Source organism: Procambarus clarkii, chromosome 83 (genome assembly GCF_040958095.1).
Source record: "Procambarus clarkii isolate CNS0578487 chromosome 83, FALCON_Pclarkii_2.0, whole genome shotgun sequence".
NCBI lineage: Eukaryota > Metazoa > Arthropoda > Malacostraca > Decapoda > Cambaridae > Procambarus > Procambarus clarkii.
The window spans coordinates 86824-110000 of NC_091232.1; the positions used below are offsets into that span (position 1 = coordinate 86824).

General features: G+C 39.4%; 1 protein-coding gene across 12 annotated transcripts in view; it reads right to left on the bottom strand.

Moving 5' to 3' along the window:
* Window positions 1-788: 788 nt before the first annotated feature.
* Window positions 789-23177, bottom strand: part of trh (PAS domain-containing protein trachealess) — a 1432279-nt gene continuing 1409890 nt past the window's right edge. For 9 of the 12 annotated variants that reach the window (XM_069316255.1, XM_069316259.1, XM_069316254.1 and 6 more), the window contains 8 exons: window positions 19819-19999; window positions 15914-16035; window positions 15377-15570; window positions 14328-14434; window positions 12511-12658; window positions 10469-10581; window positions 8214-8389; window positions 789-7274 (listed from right to left, as the gene is read on the bottom strand). In XM_069316255.1, the coding sequence (XP_069172356.1) occupies window positions 6357-7274; window positions 8214-8389; window positions 10469-10581; window positions 12511-12658; window positions 14328-14434; window positions 15377-15570; window positions 15914-16035; window positions 19819-19999 (1959 nt within the window). In that variant the 3' untranslated portion in view covers window positions 789-6356. The remainder of the gene's footprint in view (window positions 7275-8213; window positions 8390-10468; window positions 10582-12510; window positions 12659-14327; window positions 14435-15376; window positions 15571-15913; window positions 16036-19818; window positions 20000-23177) is intronic. The other 3 variants (XM_069316258.1, XM_069316266.1, XM_069316257.1) reach the window with 2 other exon arrangements.

Here is a 23177-nt window from a genome sequence, read left to right on the forward strand (position 1 = left end):
ACATTATAGCGTGCATAGCATTTCGGGCAAGTCCTTAATCCTATTTTTTCCCCGGGAATACGACCCGCCAAACAAGCCAAACAACCTATTCTCTGCCAGGTGAACAGTTAAGGATCGTCGCCCGGTCAATCCTTCCTGGCCGGCAGGTCAAAGCGCTGGGGAAGAGCCGGGCGCGTGCTTTACCACTACACCACAGAGACTGCTCCGTGGCGTAGTGGAATTTTGAATTTTGAAACTTGACTAACCTAACTCAACCCAAATCAAACCAACTTGTATATATATCTCAAAAAAATCTAATCCAACCGAGGATATACTGCGTGTTGTGCTCGCATTTAAATCTTTAGTCTGTGACTGCTATCGCAGGGTGCTTATTTGTGTTGCATCTGACCATAAATAATCATCAATGAGTTTCTTAACATTAATTAATAGACCAAATTAGCCCCATCTTGCTTTTAAATTAGCCCAAAAAGTAGAAAGTAGCGAAATTGAAAATTTGGGAGCGCGGGGCTCTCAAAATTAGCCCAATTCGCTACTTGTAGCCCAATCTGGCACCCCTGTCTAGGTACTGGACGCTCTGATGACCTCACAAATTCACGTTACATGTTGTTGGTTGATCAATTACGCTGCCCCATAATTTATATTGTCAAATACCACTGGAAATGACGGGTTGTATAATACTTAAATGGAATCACAGTTTTGAGTGTGTTTTGGTTTGTCAAATAACATTAGTGTGTGAGAGTATGTGTAATTTTTTTTAGAATTATAAGGAGTACAAAAATTTTTCAGAATACAGTAACAACATATTTATTTCTTCCAAGTGCAGAGATCTTACACCTAGGATGTGATAAGATGTGTACATTGATTGCATACCGAAGCTTTGCAATGCCAGTTCTTTACATCTTCCCAGAGGCAGAACTAGGAATACTTTACAAAACATGATGGGATCAACAGAAAAGAATGAAATATATAACTATACAAAACATAACACAAGTTAGATTTACATGCCATCATTCACTCCATTCTCAAATACCGTGGACTTGCTACTGTATATAATATGCCCATTTTTTCTTTTAATCACTGCACTACTATGTATATGTTTAGAGTTATCCTAATTACAACAACTATACAAAAGGATAGTGATGTTTTCTTCACCTCAAGCTAATAAACACAGGAGTGATTAAAACTACCCGATATATTTGGTAACCTTAGCAAGTCCTCGATATCACTCACTTAAATACATTCCAAGTGATATTCTCAAGCATCCATTTGTGTTCTGTTGTAAAAAGGTTGCCTAATTTTATCTACACACGTTCTTTTAGCACTTATTACTGGATTCATAGATGTAATGGAATGTATTCACTTTTACAGCAATATTCAGCACCAATAGAAATTGCAAAAAATTATATCCTCAGTGGGGAAAAGCAAGAACTAATGAAGTAGAAAAACTACCAGGGGCTTTTGGAAACTTCTTGTTGATACACTAACATAAGTTATAAGAAATTAACAATTGAGACTTTGTTCCTTTTTACTCAACATGAATAATATTGGGTTCAGTTAACTCTGCAGTGCTATGAAACAACTTCTGTAAGCCCAAAATACTCAAGTTATCAAGAATGCTGTTGAACTTTATATATTAAAGCAGCAACATTTATATGTACACCATTTACAATAAAGGTTCTTGACACTTGAGCTAAGTGTTAATAAAAAATATAAAGGTATCTTGTCTGATCTTCCCAAGGAGTAAAATGCTACAGGTCTTTTATCTGATCTTTCCAAGGCACAAAAAGTAAATATTTTGTGCCTATCACTTGAGCTATATTATAAGTCAGGATACTACTTAACATATGATCACTTATCAATTAACTGGAGAGATATCTCATGTAGGTCCATATATATATATATATATATATATATATATATATATAATGCTCAATTATAATGTTATTACGAATGAAGAAAGTGTCATTGATACAGCAGTGTGTGTATGTGGTTTTTGCATGCATGTTTATGGGTTATATTTTTAAAATTGTGTGTACAGTACTTATCCATGCCTGCAGGATCGAGCTTCAGCTATTTGGTACCAAATTTACAGCCTCCGGTCATTGAATGCAAAGACTCCTGACCTAAATTTTTGGTACCAAATTTACAGCCTCTGGTCATTGAATGCAAAGACTCCTGACCTAAATTTCTGCTATCATATCTACTTCTGAAACTGAAGATGATGGAGCTGGCATCTACTACCCGTTCATCTAGTTCTTCCCATTTATCTACTAGTCCTAAAAAAAATTGTAGTACTTTCTCACAATTCTATGTTTTGGAGTGAGTGTGTGCGTGTATGTAATTTGTGTGTTTTTAATTGTGCTGTAAGGTATACTTTTTAACTCATTCTTCCTCAAGCATCTACTGTAGACTGAAAACAATACATTACCAATCACCTCATTATATCAGTTAACATTTCAGGAAATATATTAGTTATTTGTGTGTGCAGTATCAGCATTATACCAACAACAACTCTCAATGGGTCTCTCAGATTTTTTCTTTCAAACATTTTCACAACCTCATTAGCAGAAATGCAGATCAATATATCTGCATTACATATACTGTACTGTATTTAAAAATCTTGCTCAAAATAGAAAGTAACCATTATTAGATATAATAAGATATTTCTATTCTCAATCTGAACAAGTATATCCTAGCTGCATCTGTCACAATTTGAAGTAAAAATATTTCAAGAAGCAATTATACAATTGTTTATTATATAATTTAGTAATAATATAAATAATAAATTGGTTCCACTATGTTCCTAGTGTTTGACAGGCACCAATTAACAATAAGATGACATATGCCGACAAGTACAATTAAACGATTTGATCTATTCTGAACTTTGGCTGTATTCAGAATACAGTACTGTACAAAGTTACACTGAAATGCTCTTAAAACAAAAAACGTATACATTCCATAGCTAGTATATTTGAAACAAACTTAAATAGCAACAATAACTAGTTCATATGTTTATAGTTGTGAAATACCTGCAGTAATAATCAATAGGGAAAAAAAAAAGATATAAGAAATAATACAATTTCCTGAGCAGAACACATTAATATTTAGCTTCAATGTATCTGCATTTCAAAGTTTTTTCTTATAATGCAAGCACACAATGATTGTTTTTTAACAAATAAGGACTGTAAATAATAATAATTCTTTAAGGATAGTCAAAGTTAAAATTTATGCATCTTGAGATATCCACATATCGCCTACTGAATTTAAGGACGGAAATTTTAAAATAAATAAATGCACAGACTGATACATTTTAAATTTAAATTGCTGCACATATCTGACAACATATAAAAAGATTTCAACATCATTTTGTACTAACGACCACACGTAGTTCCAAACGGCATGCGCACATGCCGTGGCTGTCTTACTAGCAGCCATGTAAATCATGTGCACAATTAGTCTCTGACAATATTACTAACTTACAGAGTGATAAAATTACCATAAGCTCATTCTTGGAATGGGTACTCGGAATGAAATATAAATGCAACGTATGTATCAATTTATGTGTAGTGTGCATTATGGAATGTACATCAAATCCCATGAAGAAGTACTAAGAATGCTCATGGAAAGAAAAAAAAATTACTTTCCAAAACTTATAATTACCTTGCACAATTTAAGCAGCAATAAATGAGTAATATTTAGATATGAAATTTTGCTTACAAAACAAATATTTTTCATAGTCATATGTTCATTCTAGCAAGTCGTCTAAAACAATAAAATACATCATATTAATAAAATATTGCCACTATTATATAGTCTGATGAAACCCTCACATCTCTTCCTGCCACATACTAGTTTTCTCCTTGTCTCTTATAGTCAAGTATACAGTATTTCTTTTAACATTTCTAAAATCTGGTAACAAAATACAGTTATTAAAGGGTTTAGCAATGGGGGATGATCAAACTAATAACCTATAAAACCATCAATGATTCATTTAAAATTAAACTTTATCTAAAACGTTCATTCATTCTTACCAACACACTGCAGATAAATAAAAACTATTTGCCCTAATCTAAAAAATAATGAGCAGAAAAAGGGGTTTTCTTTATATGAAAACTACCACTAAAGACAATAAACAGGTTAGGACGTTAGTGAGGAAAAGGAGAGACATCTGTGATGAGACAAACCAGTCTTCATTTTCTAGAACGTTATTGCTTTATTTTTTTCAATTGTGCTTGGCCATCAAGTTTAAAAAACTGCACCACCTTGCAGCAATCTTCTTCTTCAATGTAGTTTGGTGATGTAAGTTTTACAAGAGTAATCCATTTTACCTTGCACCAGACATAACAATGGAGGATAATCTTCAAAAAAAAATTTTACATCATGAATAAGTTATCCCCCCCAACAAATTCTTAACTAATAAAATTGCATGTTCAAGACCTTAGGTGGCCACCCATCTAGATGAAACATTCCTCATGACTTCTCTTATAAACACTATGAGGCCAAACACATTTTCCACTGACCATAAAAATGTTTATAGTAAAAAACATTGCATGTTCATGTATTAGCCATACGAGTATTATTTTAGTATGTTCTGTACAGTACTAACTTTATCATGCCTTTAAATGCATAAACCATATCAAAATTTGCATGCCAACCAGCTAACACTAATTTTTTTGGAATGTACAGCATTAATGTAAATTTAACCACACATCAGTTTGTTTGACCTGACCTCTCGCAAATAACATATTTTCACACTTTCCTTACCAAAATGTTTATATTAAACTAAAATGTATAGCAAAAAATACGAAGGTACTAATACACTCATAATGCAATTTTTCAAATTTTGTCAAATTGGGTTAATGTTTCCCTTAACTCTCAGACATCTGTCACCTCAAATAAGATGTGAGTAAGGTACTTCCAAATAAAGGGAACAATGCAAATTATTTAAAGGTTCTGATAAATTATGTCTCATAGCACACATTCTTGAGATAACACAGAAAATTCAGATGCATAATTTGTCATTGCTTCACCACAGTCTGCAATGTAGGACTTAGTCACTAAACATTAAGTAGTTAAATACTGATCAAAAATGGGTATATACAGGTTCAAAGGTGGAACGTCTGCTGTTTGAAGCAGCAAATTCACAATAAAGTTTTCAAAGCACCATAAATTAAAAACAAAAAAAAAGGAATGTCTTTACCAGTAAATTATTTACAATATCTTACATTATTCTTTAATTGTGTTAAGTTTTCCTTGGATACACGAGAACATAAAAGCTTAAATTACTTTTGCGATATGATAATGATATTCACATGTTCTATTCACTTGACAACCTCAATATTGCACCTCAACAGTCACTTAGATTGCTGTTCACGGACTGACACAGTAACTTATTAACACTAGTAAGTTACAGCGCATGTGAACATTTAGTAATTTACATTGCACTTATCAGCCTGTCGTGTCTCCAATATCTGCAAGACAAAATTTACAGAACATTGAATACGTTTATATTACAATAGCATCAACAGAAACTGTAATTAACCACTTGGTCTCTTTTATATATATATATATATATATATATATATATATATATAATTGAACATACCATAGGAAATGCCTGTGTAGGTTAATTTTCTATCACTCGTAATTTATACAATTCAGTAAGAAAATTTAAATTTTACTTAATTTATTTATGTCTGAAAATTTACTCTTAATATTCAGAGTCAAACAAATTTTGTGGGTCAGATAATGTGACGAATATGATAAAATGTTATAATTATCCTTAAAATAGTACAATATATTACTCTAAGAGGAATGACTGAAAAATTCCTTAGGCCCTACCTACTTTAGACTGATTCAGACATATGGATATGTTTAAACTCATTCCCATGAGCTTGTTTCACCTCCAAATGAATCACTGGTATCAGTTTATTCTTACAGCCTGGCTAGACAAGAAAAAACAGCGATATGTATCCAGGGGAGCCCATGGAAGACAGACAAACAGAGCAGTAAAAAACACACTCCTTTGGACCACACTGTAAAAATGTGATCTGATACTGAATAGGTTATTTAAATGTTAGGTACTGTATTGTTGACGCACTAGTAGCCTACATGCATACCGCTTATTAAATACTGTTCGGAGTAAGTGTCACTGATCACTACATAATCACTGGAGACTGCATGTGCGGTAAAAAATATTTTCACTACATACACAGGCCAAAAACTTTTTTTTTTAATCAGAGTACAGTTCAAAACTTTTAAATTTGATTAGACCTTGCTTCAGATGTTCATACACACATCAGGCTGTTGTGCAAGGAAAGCCTGGGATTTATTCAGAAGTATGAAAACTATTATTGCTATGATGAAGGTGCATACCAAGAGCCACCGGCACGTAGACTATCATACGATGATGTGGATTTTGCTGCATTTGCATGATACAGGTGAAAACTGGAAGGAGTATACAGTCCAGCTTGGTCAGAAAGAGGTGCAGAATATGCTGAAGAGTCTAAGGGCACTCCTGAAGACCCATAGGAGTATACTTGTGGTTTGAGAGGCACAGGCTGGGCAGGCATACCACCACCATCACCTAGGTAAGTTCCTGATGCTCCTCGCAAGTCTCCACAGTCTCCAGCCATTTTTTCACGAGGTGAGACACTAGATGGCGGCGTCATTGCAGAATGATAATCAGGATAGCCAGAACCTGTAAGGCTACCTCCAGGATAAGGGAAATCATGTCCCTTACTGAACATTGCATCTTGATAACTCTCTGATCCTGGTGGAGTTGGGAGGGCTGAACCCATTTCTGAATAATATGACCGTTGAACAGATGACCGTATAACACTCTCACGACTGGCATAGAGTTGTCTTAAAAGAGTAGAAGCTGGTAAGGAAGAACTCTGCTGTCCACTTGTACCCCCTACCCACTGAATAGTGGAGCGCTGCCCTGTACTACTAATGCCAGTGGAGGTGCATCCACTCTTTAAAAGAGCATCTGTTGAGAAATCCGTAGTATCATCTGGCAAGTGTCGTGTCATGGCTGCTTCCAAATCCCTCACCGCACCTTCGTCACTACGAGTTGGTGGTACAACTGTGGCACCAGGAGATGATTCCAAAGGTGTGGTGGTCATCATTGGTGTGGCTCTAGCATGAGGGGTGCCCGGAGTTGAAACTGGCGGCTCAGAAACACAACCAGGGGATGATGCTCCTTCACAACCACCTCCTGAGTCCTCTGTAACGTCAGCATTCCCCATCGGAGTCAATAGGCCGCCAGGGGCCTGCAACACAAGTTTTGTCAGACTCTGCATTTTAACTAATTGTATGTTTGTAATTGTATAAACAAGCTACATTTCAATCTGAAAAATATCACAAGAAAACCGTGAAAAATATCCCTAAAATGCCAGATGTCAAATTAGTATTGTCAGTATATTAGTAGTCACCAAGCAAAGATTAGCATGGGTTAGTAATAAATCTTACAACTACTTGGCATATTAGACTTGGCTTAAAGATGCAACCAATTTTACCCTTGTAAACCACTTTTGGTGGCATTTTTTATACATTATAAAAATTATGCTTTAATATAAAACATCAATATTCTTTAGCAACATTTGAAGTTCTGACATAAAACTCTGCCATATCTCAAGGAAATGTCCAATCGTCAGAAAATATATTTCAGTTTCATTAAGCATTGCAACACCACATTTTAAGCAGCCATATAAAAAATTTATTATTTTTTTATTATTATAACACACATTTTTACTGAGGTAGTTACTGAATGATGTAGCTCAGTACACCAAAATTTGCTAGCAAAATACACACACACACTTAATACAAAATACTGTAAAACATTTCACTGCATGATGGCTTATCATTCTTACATAAGCAAGCAAGCAAGCATGCAGTTAAAATTTATGTATACCATGATACAAAGTAAAGGAAAGGATTTTTGTGTATGGATTTTGGCTTCTTGGCAATTATATAGCACTGGAGTTCAAACAATAACCTCCAAGATGCTGTCAAATGATATTAAATAATCGTGTCTTTACTTTCAAGAAGTCTCTACATTTTGAATATTTTCTGGGTAACCTTTATATATTTATTTTGAGTGTGTTTGAGACTGGCAGTAAACAAGGGATCTATTGTAAATATTTACCCTATTCATGCAGGGTGCACCATCACCCACCCTGTTAATAAAGTGTTAATCACGATGTTATTACCTCCGTTTTAATCTGAGCCCCATCTAAGGGAACACTGGGTGTACCTCGGAGTGGCGTGGAGATAGGCTCTGACTGGCCAGTGGGGGAGCGTGTGCCCCCCGAGCCCCCTCCCGTAGTGTTGATGGAGGACCTTGGGGATCCGCCCGTTTCCTCACCCACCACCCTCGAACTGCCTTCTGAGGAAAAATGATTGACATTATGAGGTTTTAAGGGAAAGATGAACTTACATATATAAATCTTGAAGACTAAAAATTTTAGTCTTCAAGGGGGTCCCGATAGCACTAACATCGCACATCATAAAAAATTTTGAGAGAGTGCTAAAAAGTAAGATCACAAAATACATGGAATCACAGCATCTCCATAACCCCGGACAACATGGTTTCAGAACAGGGCGCTCTTACCTGTCACAATTGCTGGACCACTGTGACATGGCATTAGATGCCATGGAAGACAAACAAAATGCTGATGTAATTTACACAGATTTTGCAAAAGCCTTTGACAAATGTGACCATGGATGGTTCAGGCAGTGCATGAGCAGGCCGGAGGTGAAACAATGCATGAGACAACTTGTGAAATGGGGCTGAAGTAACATCAACACTGAAAGCAAGCTGAAGCGGCTTCACCAATGCCGCACAATACGAAGCGACAGTATTCGCCATAAGATGATGGTCCTAAAGCAACCAAGAGAGAAAGGACAGAACAACCCTATTAGAGACTGAAGAACACTGACGCAGTGATAGGAAAAACCGGAAGGACTGCCAGGAAACCTCATACTGCCGCTGAGACGAAGCACGCAGGTGGGAGACCAACAATGAAGCCACCTGCGCACCATACAAGGAATGATAAACCAGAGTCAAAAACACCAGATGTGAAGACTCGAGGAGAAGACCAAACCAGCCTCGTACAGGGCTGGACCGATCTGCTGAAAGTGGTGGAGCCGTGGGAAGACCCTCAGGTTCGGACACCAAGCAAGCAGCACCTGAAACCAAGGCTGGGCTGGCCACTAAGGAGCCAGAAGGACAACTCGACCTTGGTAAGTCTCCAAGCGAGTCAGGACCTGAAGCAACAGCGGAACCGGGGGAAAGAGGTACAGGTAACCCCAACTTGCCCAGTCCTGCCTGAAGGCGTCGACCCCAACGGCCTCGCAGTCGGGGAAGAGCGCCACGTATACCGGGAGACGCCTCGACCACGCTGACGCGAAGAGATCCACGTCTGGAGTCCCGAACGTCCGGCACAGCCAACTGAAGGAGTCGGCATTGACCGTCTATTCCGTGGAAAGGGGAAGGAACTGGGACAGCCCATCGGCTAGGACGTTGGACACCCCCGGATGTGAACCGCCAGGAGAGCCAAACCCCAGGAACTCAGCAGATGAGTCACCCGAAGCGACCAGCCCCAAAGAGCCTAGCATTGAACCCCCGCAGTTCAGACAATGAACCACCGGGAAGCAGTCCGAATGGAGCCTGATCGTTGATCTGCGAGCGACTCGAATCCTCCTGAGCGACATCCACACCGCCGTGAACTCCTGTACCATGCTGTGAGCCCGACGGAAGGACATACCCCACCATCCCTGGCTGGCCTGGTGAGCACTGGTCACAAAGCCCCAGCCAAGAGACGATGTGTCCATGTACACATCGAGCGAGGGCTCGGGAAGGCGCCAAGGCACCGAACCCTGAAAAACCCGAAGAGGAAGCCGGCGACACAGCAACCGACGTAAAGCCCCCGGAGACCAAACCCAACAATCGCAAGAGAGTTGGAAGGGCTGGCCCCGAAGGAACCAGAACAGCCGACGAAGCCACACCCGACCCAGCGGGTAAACCATCATGGCAAAGTTCAGGCTCCCGCACAAACTCTCGAGCAACCACCTCGTGACCCGGGAACCCCTCAGAAATGGGCGAAGGCTATGATGTTACTGATGACAATGAATTGGTGTCTGTTACTGAAACACACCAGAAAAACAAATTACAGGGCAATACAAAAGAGGAAAAAAAAAAGGGGAGGGGAAAAATGATTAAGGTGCAATTCAGAAAACCTGACAATGAAAAAACAGCAATCATTGAATACTACAGGTTGCAAAGTGACACTTCAGAATGAGTGTGACCAGGACAAAAGATCTAACACTTAAAGACGTGTCAATTGTCCCTTTTGTTATCTCGACAGCAGCACTTCCTATAGAAATAAAGGTCAACTAAAAGTCATTTCACAGATAGCCAGTTAAAGTTTACTACCATCCGAAATAAGTTTCTGTTGACACTGACCTGTTTGCTCGGGTGTGGTTGAATTTGGGTAGTCCAAATCATCTGACTTCATGTTGGCCAAGGCTGGGTCTAGCTGGGTTTGATCGAGGACTAGGCTCTCATATTCTGCCCTGCTGGAAAGTTCATGACAAACCATGAAGAAAAGGGAAATAATGTATGCAACTTGTGTGTTGTTTTTAATATACTGCACAGCAAATACAGTGCACAAAGAAATCACATGAATCGGATGCATCAACGAGAAAATCGGTAGGAGCCATGAGAATTTGAACCTGCACACTGGGTACTCCCAAGCACACGCCTTAGACCATGCCTTACCTGAATATACTTGAGGGCCATTAACACTTCAGTGGCCTCTATGAGGACAGAGGCTTGTCAGAGGTCCCCCCCCATTTCCCCCTGATGAATTTTTTCTAGATGGATTTTAAAATTCAACAGTGTTTTGGCATTTACAGCTTTGGTGAGTAGGCAGTTCCATGAGTTTATAACCCTGTGAAAAAGCCCCTCCTGTTTTCAGTCCTACATTGTGTTGAACAGGTGTTGAATTAATCTTGAAAGCTGTTGCTCCTTGTCTGTGTTACATCTAACCTTTTGTAGAAATTGTCTGAATAACATCCCCCAAATTGTTCAGTATTAAAAGTTTCAATGAGATCTGCCCTGCCATGCCTGGTTTGCAGTGTTGTTAACCCTGTGGCCCTCAACCATTCCTGATACAAGAGTTGACAGTTCTAGAATTATTTTTCTTGCCCTGTGTTGTAATTTCTCTAAAGCAGCTATGTATATCTGAAGATGAGGTCTCCATGCTTGAATACAATAATCCAAGTGAGGTGTACCAGATATTTATACTTTTGAATCACTACCTTCTTTTCCTTAAAGTTAAAGGTATGCTTGATGACCCAGTTTTCTATGTTTTTACCATCGTTTTATCCATTCCAGTATTCTACCATTTATTCCATGTTCCTCTAACTTCCTTGCAAGTCTTTCATGTAGTACCTTATTATAGGCTTTAGCAAAATCCATGTATACTACACCCACCAGAAGTCCTTTGAGTAGCTGGTTTCCATTTCGAAAAATGTGAGCAGTTTTATAATGCAGGATCTATTTTTAACAAACCCATGTTACATCAGTTTTACAAGATCGTTCACTGTGTGATGGTGAAAGATTCTCTCCATGAACTTGCAGATGTGTGATGTCAAGCTGATCGGACAATAGATTTTTGTCGAGCTCTGACTACCATTTTTGAAAATAGCAGTGACATTTGCATATTTTTTATACGGCTAGGGGAACTATCCCTTAGCCCAAAGATTTTCTGAAAAAAAAAAAAAAGTTTCAGAAATAGGCATAGTTCCTCTATCAGTTTCTTTATGACTTTGGATTGAATTTCATCCATGCCTTAGCATATCATGGTTTCAAACTTCTATATAGTACCACAACCAGAGGACATGTGGGCAATGTATGAAACCCTCAGGACCCCCTAGAGGATTCAGTTGAATACCAGGTTGCATTGCTTTTAGCATGTTATGGTCTAGTGGTCTAAGGCGTGTGCTTGGGAGTACCCAGTGTGCAGGTTCGAATCCTCCTAATGGTTCCTACTGCTTTTCTCAGTAAATACAGTATACATTTTGCCAAGTTTATGAAAATTCCTTTAAATTCATAGTTACTGTATTACATTACCTCAGTGTTTAATACTGGCTCACTTGCATATAGAACGGTACAATATTTGTAACTAGATCAAAACTGGGCCAGTTACATTTACCTGATTAAGGAACACATTACAGCACAGTATTTAAAACTGGTCAAATAATGTATACAAACTGTGACACAAGTTTAAATTAACAGTTCTAGTTCTGAAATAATAATAATGATTACGGTACTGCATTATGTGGAAATTAATCCTCCACTCAAAATATTTAGAACAGTTTTTAAGAATCTTACTTAAGAAAAACTACATATTGAACCGTAACATTATTTTATGGTGTGAGCCAAAACATTATTTAATGGTGTGAACCATGACACGATTCAATGGCGAATAAAAACATTACTACCTTATGACGTAATTAACACAGATGATATTTTGTTCGTCGCCATTTTTGTTGTTTATGACCACAGTCGCACACGTTTGCATCCAGGTGTATCCCCCGGTCTTATTTAACAATCTGAAGTACGGACTCATAACTTGGCCTTTCTGGATCACTGAAAATATAACAAAGAAAATATAACTTGCAAATATATTACAAACATTTCACTTGGTTATAAATTGTGAAACATGACAATACTTGGCATTTATTCACAGAAATACAATATGCAGTACTTTTGCATGTGTAAAATACAATATCCAATAGTTTTGCATGTGTAAAATACAATATCCAGTAGTTTTGCATGTGTAAAATACAATATACATTAGTTTTGCAAGTGTAAAATACAAAATACAGTGGTAATGCATATATAGAGCGTAGAAATAGCTTAAGCTACTCTATTTATTTGGAATGTATTTGATCTTAATGCACTTACTTAAACTTAAAATACATGTATCCAAGGCACAAAGTTGGCTTATTTATAGATAAAGTAATATTAGTGCTATTGTGAACCTAATGAAGTACAGTATGTAAACGAATATATGCATGAAAGGGTATAACAAAAGGGAATATAATTAATATTTTAATATAACACAGAATAGTACTCGAAACAATGTATATAAATTAGATAAGCTTAGAGTTAGGATAGACCTGGGTGAATACTGGTTTGGAAACAGGGTTGTTGACGTATGCAACAAATTTAAACAAGCTGACTTAGTTCTGGGTTATTTTTATAGCTCTGCGTGAACTTTTACCAAAGCAGCTATATCCTCTCGAAAACGAGATTTCCATACTTGAATGCAGTAGTCCAGTTGAGGGTGCACCAGAGATCTGTACATTTTAAGTTGCAATCTGTAACCCCTTAATTTTTTTTTAAGTCATAAGTTGGCCATTTGTATAACAGCTCTGACTTGCTGTACAACTTTAAATTACTGGCAGATTATAGCTGAGGGATTGGTGATATGTAAATCAAAGGCAGGAAGGATTTTTTTGGCAAGGATTGTGTTTACTCATGAGATGATGTTGAACTTGGTAACTGTATCTGATTGGTCAACTAAGGACAAAGATTAACTAAACTCTGAAAGGTTAAATACTGTGGTTATGTGTAGTTTATTATTTAAATAAAGCTTCTCATGCCGGTGTAAGAAGCTCTGGGAAGAATCTCTTCTACACACATAAAAAAGGACAAATATTTACCATAAAATTTTAATTGTTAGCTTGGTTATCTTACAAGTGGGGCACTCACTACTTGTTGACCATCTACAAATTAACAGAAACCACTTAATTTATCTTATAAATATAGATGTCTCTACATGTTTTCCCCAAGAATTAAGAATGTTGGATAAAATTAAATGCCTTGACAAGTAGGCAAATAAGAGACTAGAAAGGAAGAGACAGGTATGCCAAGATAAAAGCAAGAAGGAAAGGAGACAAGAAAAAAATACTGAATGATATGACAATAAAAAGGTGGATAATGTGGAAAACTTAAAATGATGTGGCCACTGAAATATTGTACCCACTGTAATAAGAGAACATAAAATGATGTCATCATTGTAACAACATACAATGATGTGGTCCTTGTAACAAGAGAACATAACAAAATGTAGCCACAGTAACAACAGAATATAAAATAATGTTGCCATTGAAATGAGAACAGAACTGTCATTAAAAGACAAGGCCTAGTATTGTAGCTGGTATTACCTCCCACACAATACCTCACTGCCATGATAACTACTTTACATTCTGAAAGACTAAAAAACTGTATAATTATCAACATGTATACTCACAGTCAACATGAGTCTTGCGTAGCTTTTCAACATCTTGACCGTGACATAGGGAATACAATGATCGACCTTGGAGCTCATCTGCTGTGTAGTCTAACAAGTCTGCAACTCTGAGAAGAAATGTTTTAGTTAGTAATATCTAGTGAAAGGTATTTTTGTAATAAAGTTACCAGTTATAGCCATGCTAAATTGTATAAGGAAAAAAGTGATTCTATTTTATTTTTGAGCTGGGGCACTATCTCCTGTAACATAGAGGGGGAAAGAAAAAGCTGCAGACTAATCAAAGTTCCCCCACATTTTTCTTGAAGATTTTTAAAATTTTGCTTCAATAATTCATTGTGTTGAGGGACAGGCAACCAGGTTCTACATATAATACATGTTAGGCTTACATTGAGGCCTCCCTCAAAGTCAAATTACTGACCCTCCCCAGGATAGAACCCCACAAAAAGCTGAATAACCCCTGGGGTACCTATTTACTACTAGGTGAACAGGTACATTAGTTGATAGGAAATGTGCCCAACCATTTCTGTCCTGCCCAGAATTCGAACCCAGAATTCTCGATTGTGATTCAAGAATGAACCCAACTCTACTACCCGGACCCTGTAGCCATTTTTGACGTTGAGAATTGTCTTAGCATTTAAGGTTTCAATGGAAAGTAGATTCTACAATAAACTTCTTGTGTTAATGAAGAAATAGTGGTTTTCTTTACATTCCAGTGCAGTCCACTGGTTAAGGGGTTGTGTGCAGGATAAACATACCAGTTATAGCTCTTCCCACATGTCAGTTGCTTAACATTAGAGACTGAACTTGTGGTCGGTCTTGAGCTCATTGTTAATGTGACAATGTGCATTGAATTTTGTAACTAGTTGATCAAAACTAACTTGCTTAGCTAAATGAATTTTGGAGTTCATTCCCTGAGCCGATTATGTGCCTCTGTAACCCTTTCCACTACAGTACTGCCCACAGGATGGGTATGGGGTGTATAATAAATGAACTAAACTAACTAACAAATAACCATAAACAATTATACTGTATATGACTATATAACTTACTTTGGTTCACAGTGTGCTATTCTGAAGTCAAAAGTTATCCGGGTAACAAACATATCAGACTCGAGCCGCACTTCGTGAACTGAAGGTGGGGGGAGAGCAATGGCCAGGGCTACCAGACCCATCAGTTGTGGAGGGTTCTTGCGCGAGTGACTGAAAACGTACTGGGGGCGTATGTGTCCCAAGATCAACACAACCTGAACAAATAATCTCATAATTAGAAATTGTCAGTGTCATATGTAGAAAATTATGGAGGGATCTACATACATAAATAAATATTGAGGTTGTACAATGGAATTGAACCTGTGCTTTCATTATACTGTATGTATACATTATTCATTAGGTAATCTACTATTCCATTCATGCATATAGGTCAACTATCACTGCAAATGTCAATACAGTACAGTACTTCCAATTAAACAATTATTAAACTATTAAACAATTATTCCTTTATCATCCTGTAATAATTATAGTAATTTGAGTCACAGTAGGATAGTGTACACAGATATGAAATAAGAGATTGATATGACCAGATCTTACCCTGTAACCTGAAGACTTAAAGTGGCATCCTCTCTTAGTAAGTGTGGACTTCATGCGAATGCAAAAGGCACGGTCATAGCCCTTGAACGGTGAATTATTGTTGAGGGCCATACAGGTCGCCACTATCAACACCAGGCAGAGGGGAAAGAAATTAAGTTAATATTAGAATCAAGCAACATTTAAAAGTCAATGCTTAACCTAAGGATGCAGAACATGTCCAAACACATAACTGCAATAATTTATTGCACAACACTACCTTATTTCCACTGTAGACTATAATTTTCATTTTCTTAAAGACTCAAACCTATAAAACTAAGAATGCCATGCATAGTTCAGTGTAAGAATAAACCCTGTAACTTGAGGGCTTGTGTGAAATCAGTTGTGCAGTGGCTACAGCCTTAATGTGCAATTGCGGATCCTGGGTTTGATTCCCGAGCGGGACAGAAACGGTTGGGCACATTTCCTTTCACGCGATATCACTATTCACCATGCAGTAAACTGGTGCCCAGAAGTTGGGCAACTGTTGTGGGGTTGCATCCTGGGTAAGGTCAATAATTGCACCTAAGGGGGAAGGTGGGGGTGGACCTCGATACAAGACTAAGATATACATACACAGGCTTCCTGTCCTCTGACAAAACATATCATAAACTAAATATCAAGATTTCTGTACCCATAACTGCACTAAAACAGTGCAAAGTAAACAAATTCTTAGGGTTTATTAATGGTATCTTTATTTTACAGGCCGTCTGCAGTCCCCTTGCAGACGGCCCGTAAAATAAAGTGTGAGTATGCAGCTCCTTGAAGGGATGTGACAGCCGGATGGGAGCTGGGATGTGAAAGTCAGATGGGAGCTGGAATATGAGAGCTGGGTGGGTACTGGGATGTGAGAGCCAGATGGGAGATGGGATATGAGAGCTGGGTGGGTACTGGGATGTGAGAGCCAGATGGGATATGGGATATGGGAGATGGGATATGGGATATGAGAGCTGGGTGGGTACTAGGATGTGAGAGCCAGATAGGAGCTGGGATATGAGAGCTGGGTGGGTACTAGGATGTGAGAGCCAGATAGGAGCTGGGATATGAGAGCTGGGTGGGTACTGGGATGTGAGAGCCAGATGAGAGCTGGGATATGAGAGCCGGATAGGGGCTGGGATGTGAGGACGGAGTGAAGGATCGGTGAGAATATGCAATCACTTGGACCATCAGGGACTGACACAACATAATGTTTACTAATTCTCTACCATTACTAGCACCCAAATTATCTCAGGCCTATAATTTCACGTCAACATTACCTTTATTCACTATCAACATATTGTGCATAGTTTACTTTAGAGAGATGAGGCCGTTATTAGGGACAGGAAGCCAGCTACTGCCTGTTCCTGAGGGTGCACCCTAAAGCAACTTCTAGTTCCCGAATCCCTATTTTCCTTCTTAGGTAAATAAAGGCACCAGGTAAAAGGAAACGTGCCCAACCGTTTCTGTCCCACCAGGGGATTGAACCCGGGTCCCTAGATTATGAGCTGAGGACGTAGTTAATTCTGATAATAGTGAGTTTACATTAGTATACGTGATTGCACAGAGATAATACTTGATTACCATCTTCTCTTCTTACAATCGGGGACCCCAAGACCCCGGGGGGACAGAAATGATTGGGCACGTTTCCTAGTTGTAGAGTTGCATCCTGAGGAAGTAGTATCAAGCCACTAATTACGAACAGCTTGTAGGACAAGGCATGAAAGACTGAAAAGAGCTCTCAGGTTTCGTTGATAAACTAATATCTATTAATACATTCGAGAAAAATTATATAAAGTATTTAAACGAAAATCAGGCATTCATCAAGGGCAGTTTATGAGAATTTTAGGAAGCAGAAATTAATTGTAATCTTGAAAATGTATGCGGAAAAAAATCTACAAGAGTTTCAGGAATATTTGATTTAGCATTATTGGGGGTGTCAGTAAGCTCGTTATAGGTTCATCGAGGTCCACCTTGGCCCACAACTGGCCTTCGCCACGATGCGACCCACAACAGTCACCTATACCAATGTACTAAATGCTTACTACTACGTGAGCAAAAGACATGCCAAAAAAACGTCTCGCTCTGCCAGAGAATCAAACTCGAGTCTAATTAGCTGTAAACCAACTGCGCTAACCCATTTGATTATTCCTAAATACAAGCCCCGACTGATCCCATTGATTGGATCAGCCTCAGTCAAGGCAGGGCGACAGTCAGTGCTACAACAGCAGGAATCTTTTCAAACGTTCAATTTTTAAAGGTCACTCTGGGTCTGAGTATTCTTCAGTGACTCCCTAACATCAGTCCCCTCTGGCAGGGTCGCTTCAAAACATATATCGGCAGTCACACACAGAGATCACACTAACTTGATGCATCAAATGAACAAATCCTCGTCACGGCCCTTGTGGATTTGTTCATATATCGGCAGTGCTAGTGAAGAGCGCCGACCTGTCCTCACTCTCCAAACATAACCACAATTAACTCAGCGGGCAAAAATATGCTCCAGTAACGTTAAATCTACATGAAATCCACGTAGGATCAATGTTCATGCAATGCTACAACACCATCATTTGGCTGTGTGGATGGGGGGAAGGTACGAACATGCCTTAACGAGAGCAATGGATCTCCTGGCAAGAAAGGTGCTTTTCATATTAAATAGTAAATTATATACACTCCGAGCCCTGATTTTTGTCGGTTTTCCCCCGAATTCTTTTTTTTTAGCTATTAAGAACTTGCATGGAAGGAACATGAAGAAAGTATCCAAATAATTGCCTTCCGACAGAAACTTTTTTAATGTGCACTAAAACAATTTTAGCATTATGCATGCTATAAGTGACTATACAAACCATCTTCCGATGCCTATATACGAGAATACACTCACATGCACTTATCGCAGAATCAAATTATGCTCCATTTAAGACACAAATGCAAAAAAATGTTTACAAGAACCACGATATATATATTTTACAACATCAAGTTTTGATTAAATAAGGCAGTAAACATGGCAAGCAAACAATACAGTAACGACCACATGCCATCCACTTACTCTACGAGCTACCAAATTACCCAGTGGGAACAATATCCAAACGTAATCTTAATTCCACGTTGACTTACGTTAGTCATGGATACTATGCCCACTGGATGATACAAGCTTATGAACAGTATCTCGATGCAACAATGAACGTATATCATCATGACTGCAGATATTGCAAGAGAAATGAACAAACAGGCACACAATTTTCTTGCACGATTGACAGCAACCGTATACACCTGCCGACACTCACTATAGGCTGGCTATATAATAATTTATATACCCCCCAGTGGGCACAATGGGTCGGGTGTTAACGCTATATCAACATGGAGGAAACAATGGTGATTTAACATTACTCTTGGAAACGACGACCCATTGGGACTGCCCTTTTATTTTTTTTCAGTACTACCAGATGAATAGATCATATAACATATAACAAAAGATTAATATTTTAGTAGCCATTTTAGTAACAAAATACTTATAACTTAAATACCAAATTCCAGAAATCAGTAAACAGGTATTGGGGACGGACAAATGATTTGGAACAGCTTGACTTCTTAATAATTAAATTTGATGTAAATTAAAACATGTGACAGACAGACAATCACAGACAGACACACACACACACACACACACACACACACACACACACACACACACACACACACACACACACACACACACACACACACACGAGGGCGCGCAAACATGACAATAATTAATTGAAACCTGTCACAATACAAGTACCCTATAGCGAGGTACTGGGCTGTTCTCTATAGTTACCCATCACCTGTTTTCAGTTTTCTGTGATCCCGCCACCTCGACAAGTGAGTGCTGTTGTTATTACGGTTAGTGTACTTACATGGGAGCTTACCGTCAGGGTTCATAGTGCCCTGTGACCCTGTCGCCCCTTCCTCTGACCCTAGGGAAGAAGGGGAGGGCAAGGGCTGACCTGTGGCGAGGGTCAGACCTAACTGGTCTGCTAGTTCCTGATGGTCTTGTTGGTGGATGTAGTCGAAGACACTGCTTCCGGTCATTTCCACCTGTACAGGGAAGAGTTGTATTATTTGCTGTTTAAATCTAAATCTAAATAATCTTAATTATTTTGCTAGAAATTACCTACTTAAAATTATCTGTTAGATTAAAGACCTGCCCGAAACTCTGTGCGTGTTAGTGGCTTTATAAGAATGGAAAAATATCAATGGTATGTATTCTTATAAACCCAATGTACCTTGTATATACATAAATAAATAAATGAATAAAGCCTCAGAATATGTGAATTGATAAAGACATAAAATAAGGACATATATAATATTCTTTCTATAGGCATGATTCGATAAATTTTTTAGTTTTTTAGAACTTTCCAAACAAAATTAAAATAAACAAATTCGTATGCTTTACAGAAGTCGCGGAAAGTCTGAACAGAAAGCCTGAACCATCATCTGGTTCTTGGAAGATGATACCCTATAGCTGGTTCCTCAGACTTCCTCCTGAAGTCCATACTAATAATTCAGGAGCAAGAAGAACAAATCTAGGCCTCACCTTGAACTCTTTTTAAGTGTGAAATAACCTCTTGCAACCAGCGCACTATAGATCAATAAATGATGCTTTGCCTGATATCCATATAACCAAACCTGAAGACAGCACACTCCTAGGAGCGCCTCTTGGACCTTAGGCCGTCGATAAGGTCCTTGTTAGGACCAGCCTCAAGCTAGGTGACTACAACAGCTTATTGAAATCACTAATAGTGATTTCCAGTGATTTCCAGCCTTTCTGTCTTGACATACTGTTGAAGGAAATCCTCCTGGATTACTTGATTTACCTGAGAGCCACTAACCCTAGTGGCCTCGATGAGGACAGGAAGCCGGCGGCTTGTCGAAGGTTCCCCCCTTTGCCTTGATGATCTTTTCTAGGTATATTTTAAAACAACAGTTTTGGCAGTTACGGCTTCGGCGGGTAGGCAGTTCCATGGGTTAATAATCCTGTGGGTGAAAAAGCATCTCCTGTTCTCAGTCCTACATTGTGGCTTGTTGAGCTTAAAACCTTGTTTGTGTTCCATCCGACCTTCTGAAAAAATATCTGAATCAACATCTTCTAACTTGCTCAGTATTTTAAAAGTTTCAATGAGGTCAGCCCTGTCATGCCTAGTTTGTAGTGTTGATAGCCCTGTGGCCTTCAAGCGTTCCTGATATGGGAGATGACTTAGCTCTGGAATGACTTTTGTTGCCCGGTGTTGCACCTTCTCTAGAGAGGCTATGTCCTTCTGGAAATGGGGTTTCCATGCTTGGATACAGTCATCCAAATGGGGGCGCACCAGAGATTTATACAGTTGATTTATACATTTATTATCTACCCCAACTGGCAGGGATTCCATGATCGCAGTTTTATACACTGCGCCATTAAGTGGGTCTTTCTTGTGGCTCCAGCACTACTTCCACCAGCTGCAAGTAATCCAGCTGAGAGGGCCCCATTGTAGATTAAACAGCTGAAGTGTGCCTAGATGCTACACCACCACCATGGGATATGACTCGCCTCACAGCAGTAGCAGCTCTTCATGCAGGCGATTTCTATTAGTACCTTACCTTGAGGTTACCTTGAGGTGCTTCCGGGGCTTAGCGTCCCCGCGGCCCGGTCGTCGACCAGGCCTCCTGGTTGTTGGACTGATCAACCAGGCTGTTGGACGCGGCTGCTCGCAGCCTGACGTATGAGTCACAGCCTGGTTGATCAGGTATCCTTTGGAGGTGCTTATCCAGTTCTCTCTTGAACACTGTGAGGGGTCGGCCAGTTATGCCCCTTATGTGTAGCGGAAGCTGCCCCAATCCACACCGAATATAGGTGTATTTGCCATGAGACTGTGTCTGACAGGTACTACCAGCATGGCTTGCTCTGCCTCAGCACAGGGGGATGGCACTCAAGGCATAGTGAAGCTAATGACATTAACATTAGCCTCAACCACAGCTGATTGTCCAGCAGAGGACGCGCCCCGTAACCTAATCCTAATGCCCCGTAACTCTTAGGAGCCTGTTGGTCGCCCAAACAGGATGACAGTGAACTCCAGGAAGAACAGTAGGCTGTTGTTGTGGGACTACACGTGCATATCAACCTTGTCTAACACCTACACTGACTTCTGGTTTGCGCATCCGGGTGGTGCTGCCACCCACAAGGAGTCAGCTAGCTCTTGTAAATACATAGATCTGGATCACCATTACAATTTTGTCTGCATTGCATCAGAGCACTTGTTGCCTGGGATAAAAGTGCCACTAGTTTTTGAAGGATCTTCGTTCTAAGCTAATCGAAAAATAAACCCAGAGACCCTAGAGCTGGCAGCTTCCTTGTTCAATGCCTCAGCGTTGTGATACAGAAGGGAATGTACACACTGCATTCATGAGTCCTGACCCCTATCTGAGGAGCTGGAGGAACTCGACAGCTTGTGACAAATTTGTACCATGTAACATGTTGTAATCCATTTTGTGTAATAAAGTTTCACATAAATGATAATTACCAATATATAAGGAAGAACCCAACAAGGCTCTACCAGGTGCTGCATATCCTCTTCTTTAAGGCTGAGGGTCCCTACAACCAGAAGTGGTACTCCCTATATGTATACATCATTCTCTCATGGTAATCATGTAGGGAGAGGGAGGTTGAGGTCAACCTCAACCTCCCTCTCCCTTCTTCTCAATCTCCCCCTCCTTCCTTCTCTCTCTTCCTCCCTCACAACCCCTCTCCCTCCCTGCATCCTTCCTTCCATGATTCTAAACATTTAATTTAATATGTTATTGCCTCTTCGCCAGTCCAACGTTCATTTTTGTGTGTTTCTTCACCTCTTAGTGGTCGTCTTGTTCACATATTTATTAGTGTTCTGCTTCTCTGTTCATCATCCGTTGTTTATCTTCCGTGGTGCCAATCTGTACTTGTCATTGTTCTTCCTTCAATGATTCCTTCTTTGTTTCGTTCCCTCCCTTTCCCCCACCTCTCTCTCTCTCTCCTCTCTCCTCTCTCTCTCTCTCAGGTGTTGGAGTTTCTTACTTATCTTTTCCTCCCTCGTGTACTGCTGTCATTCCTCCCCAGCTCTGGTGTTGGAGAATCTCCCCCACTTCAGTGTTGGTGTTGGAGGCGGCCCCCTCGCCTAGTATCGAGCCGGGCGGCCCTAGTGAGGCTCGTGCCCGGCATCCCAAGTAGCCCAGGCCGCAATGCGAACGATGGTGGTGGTGGTGGTGG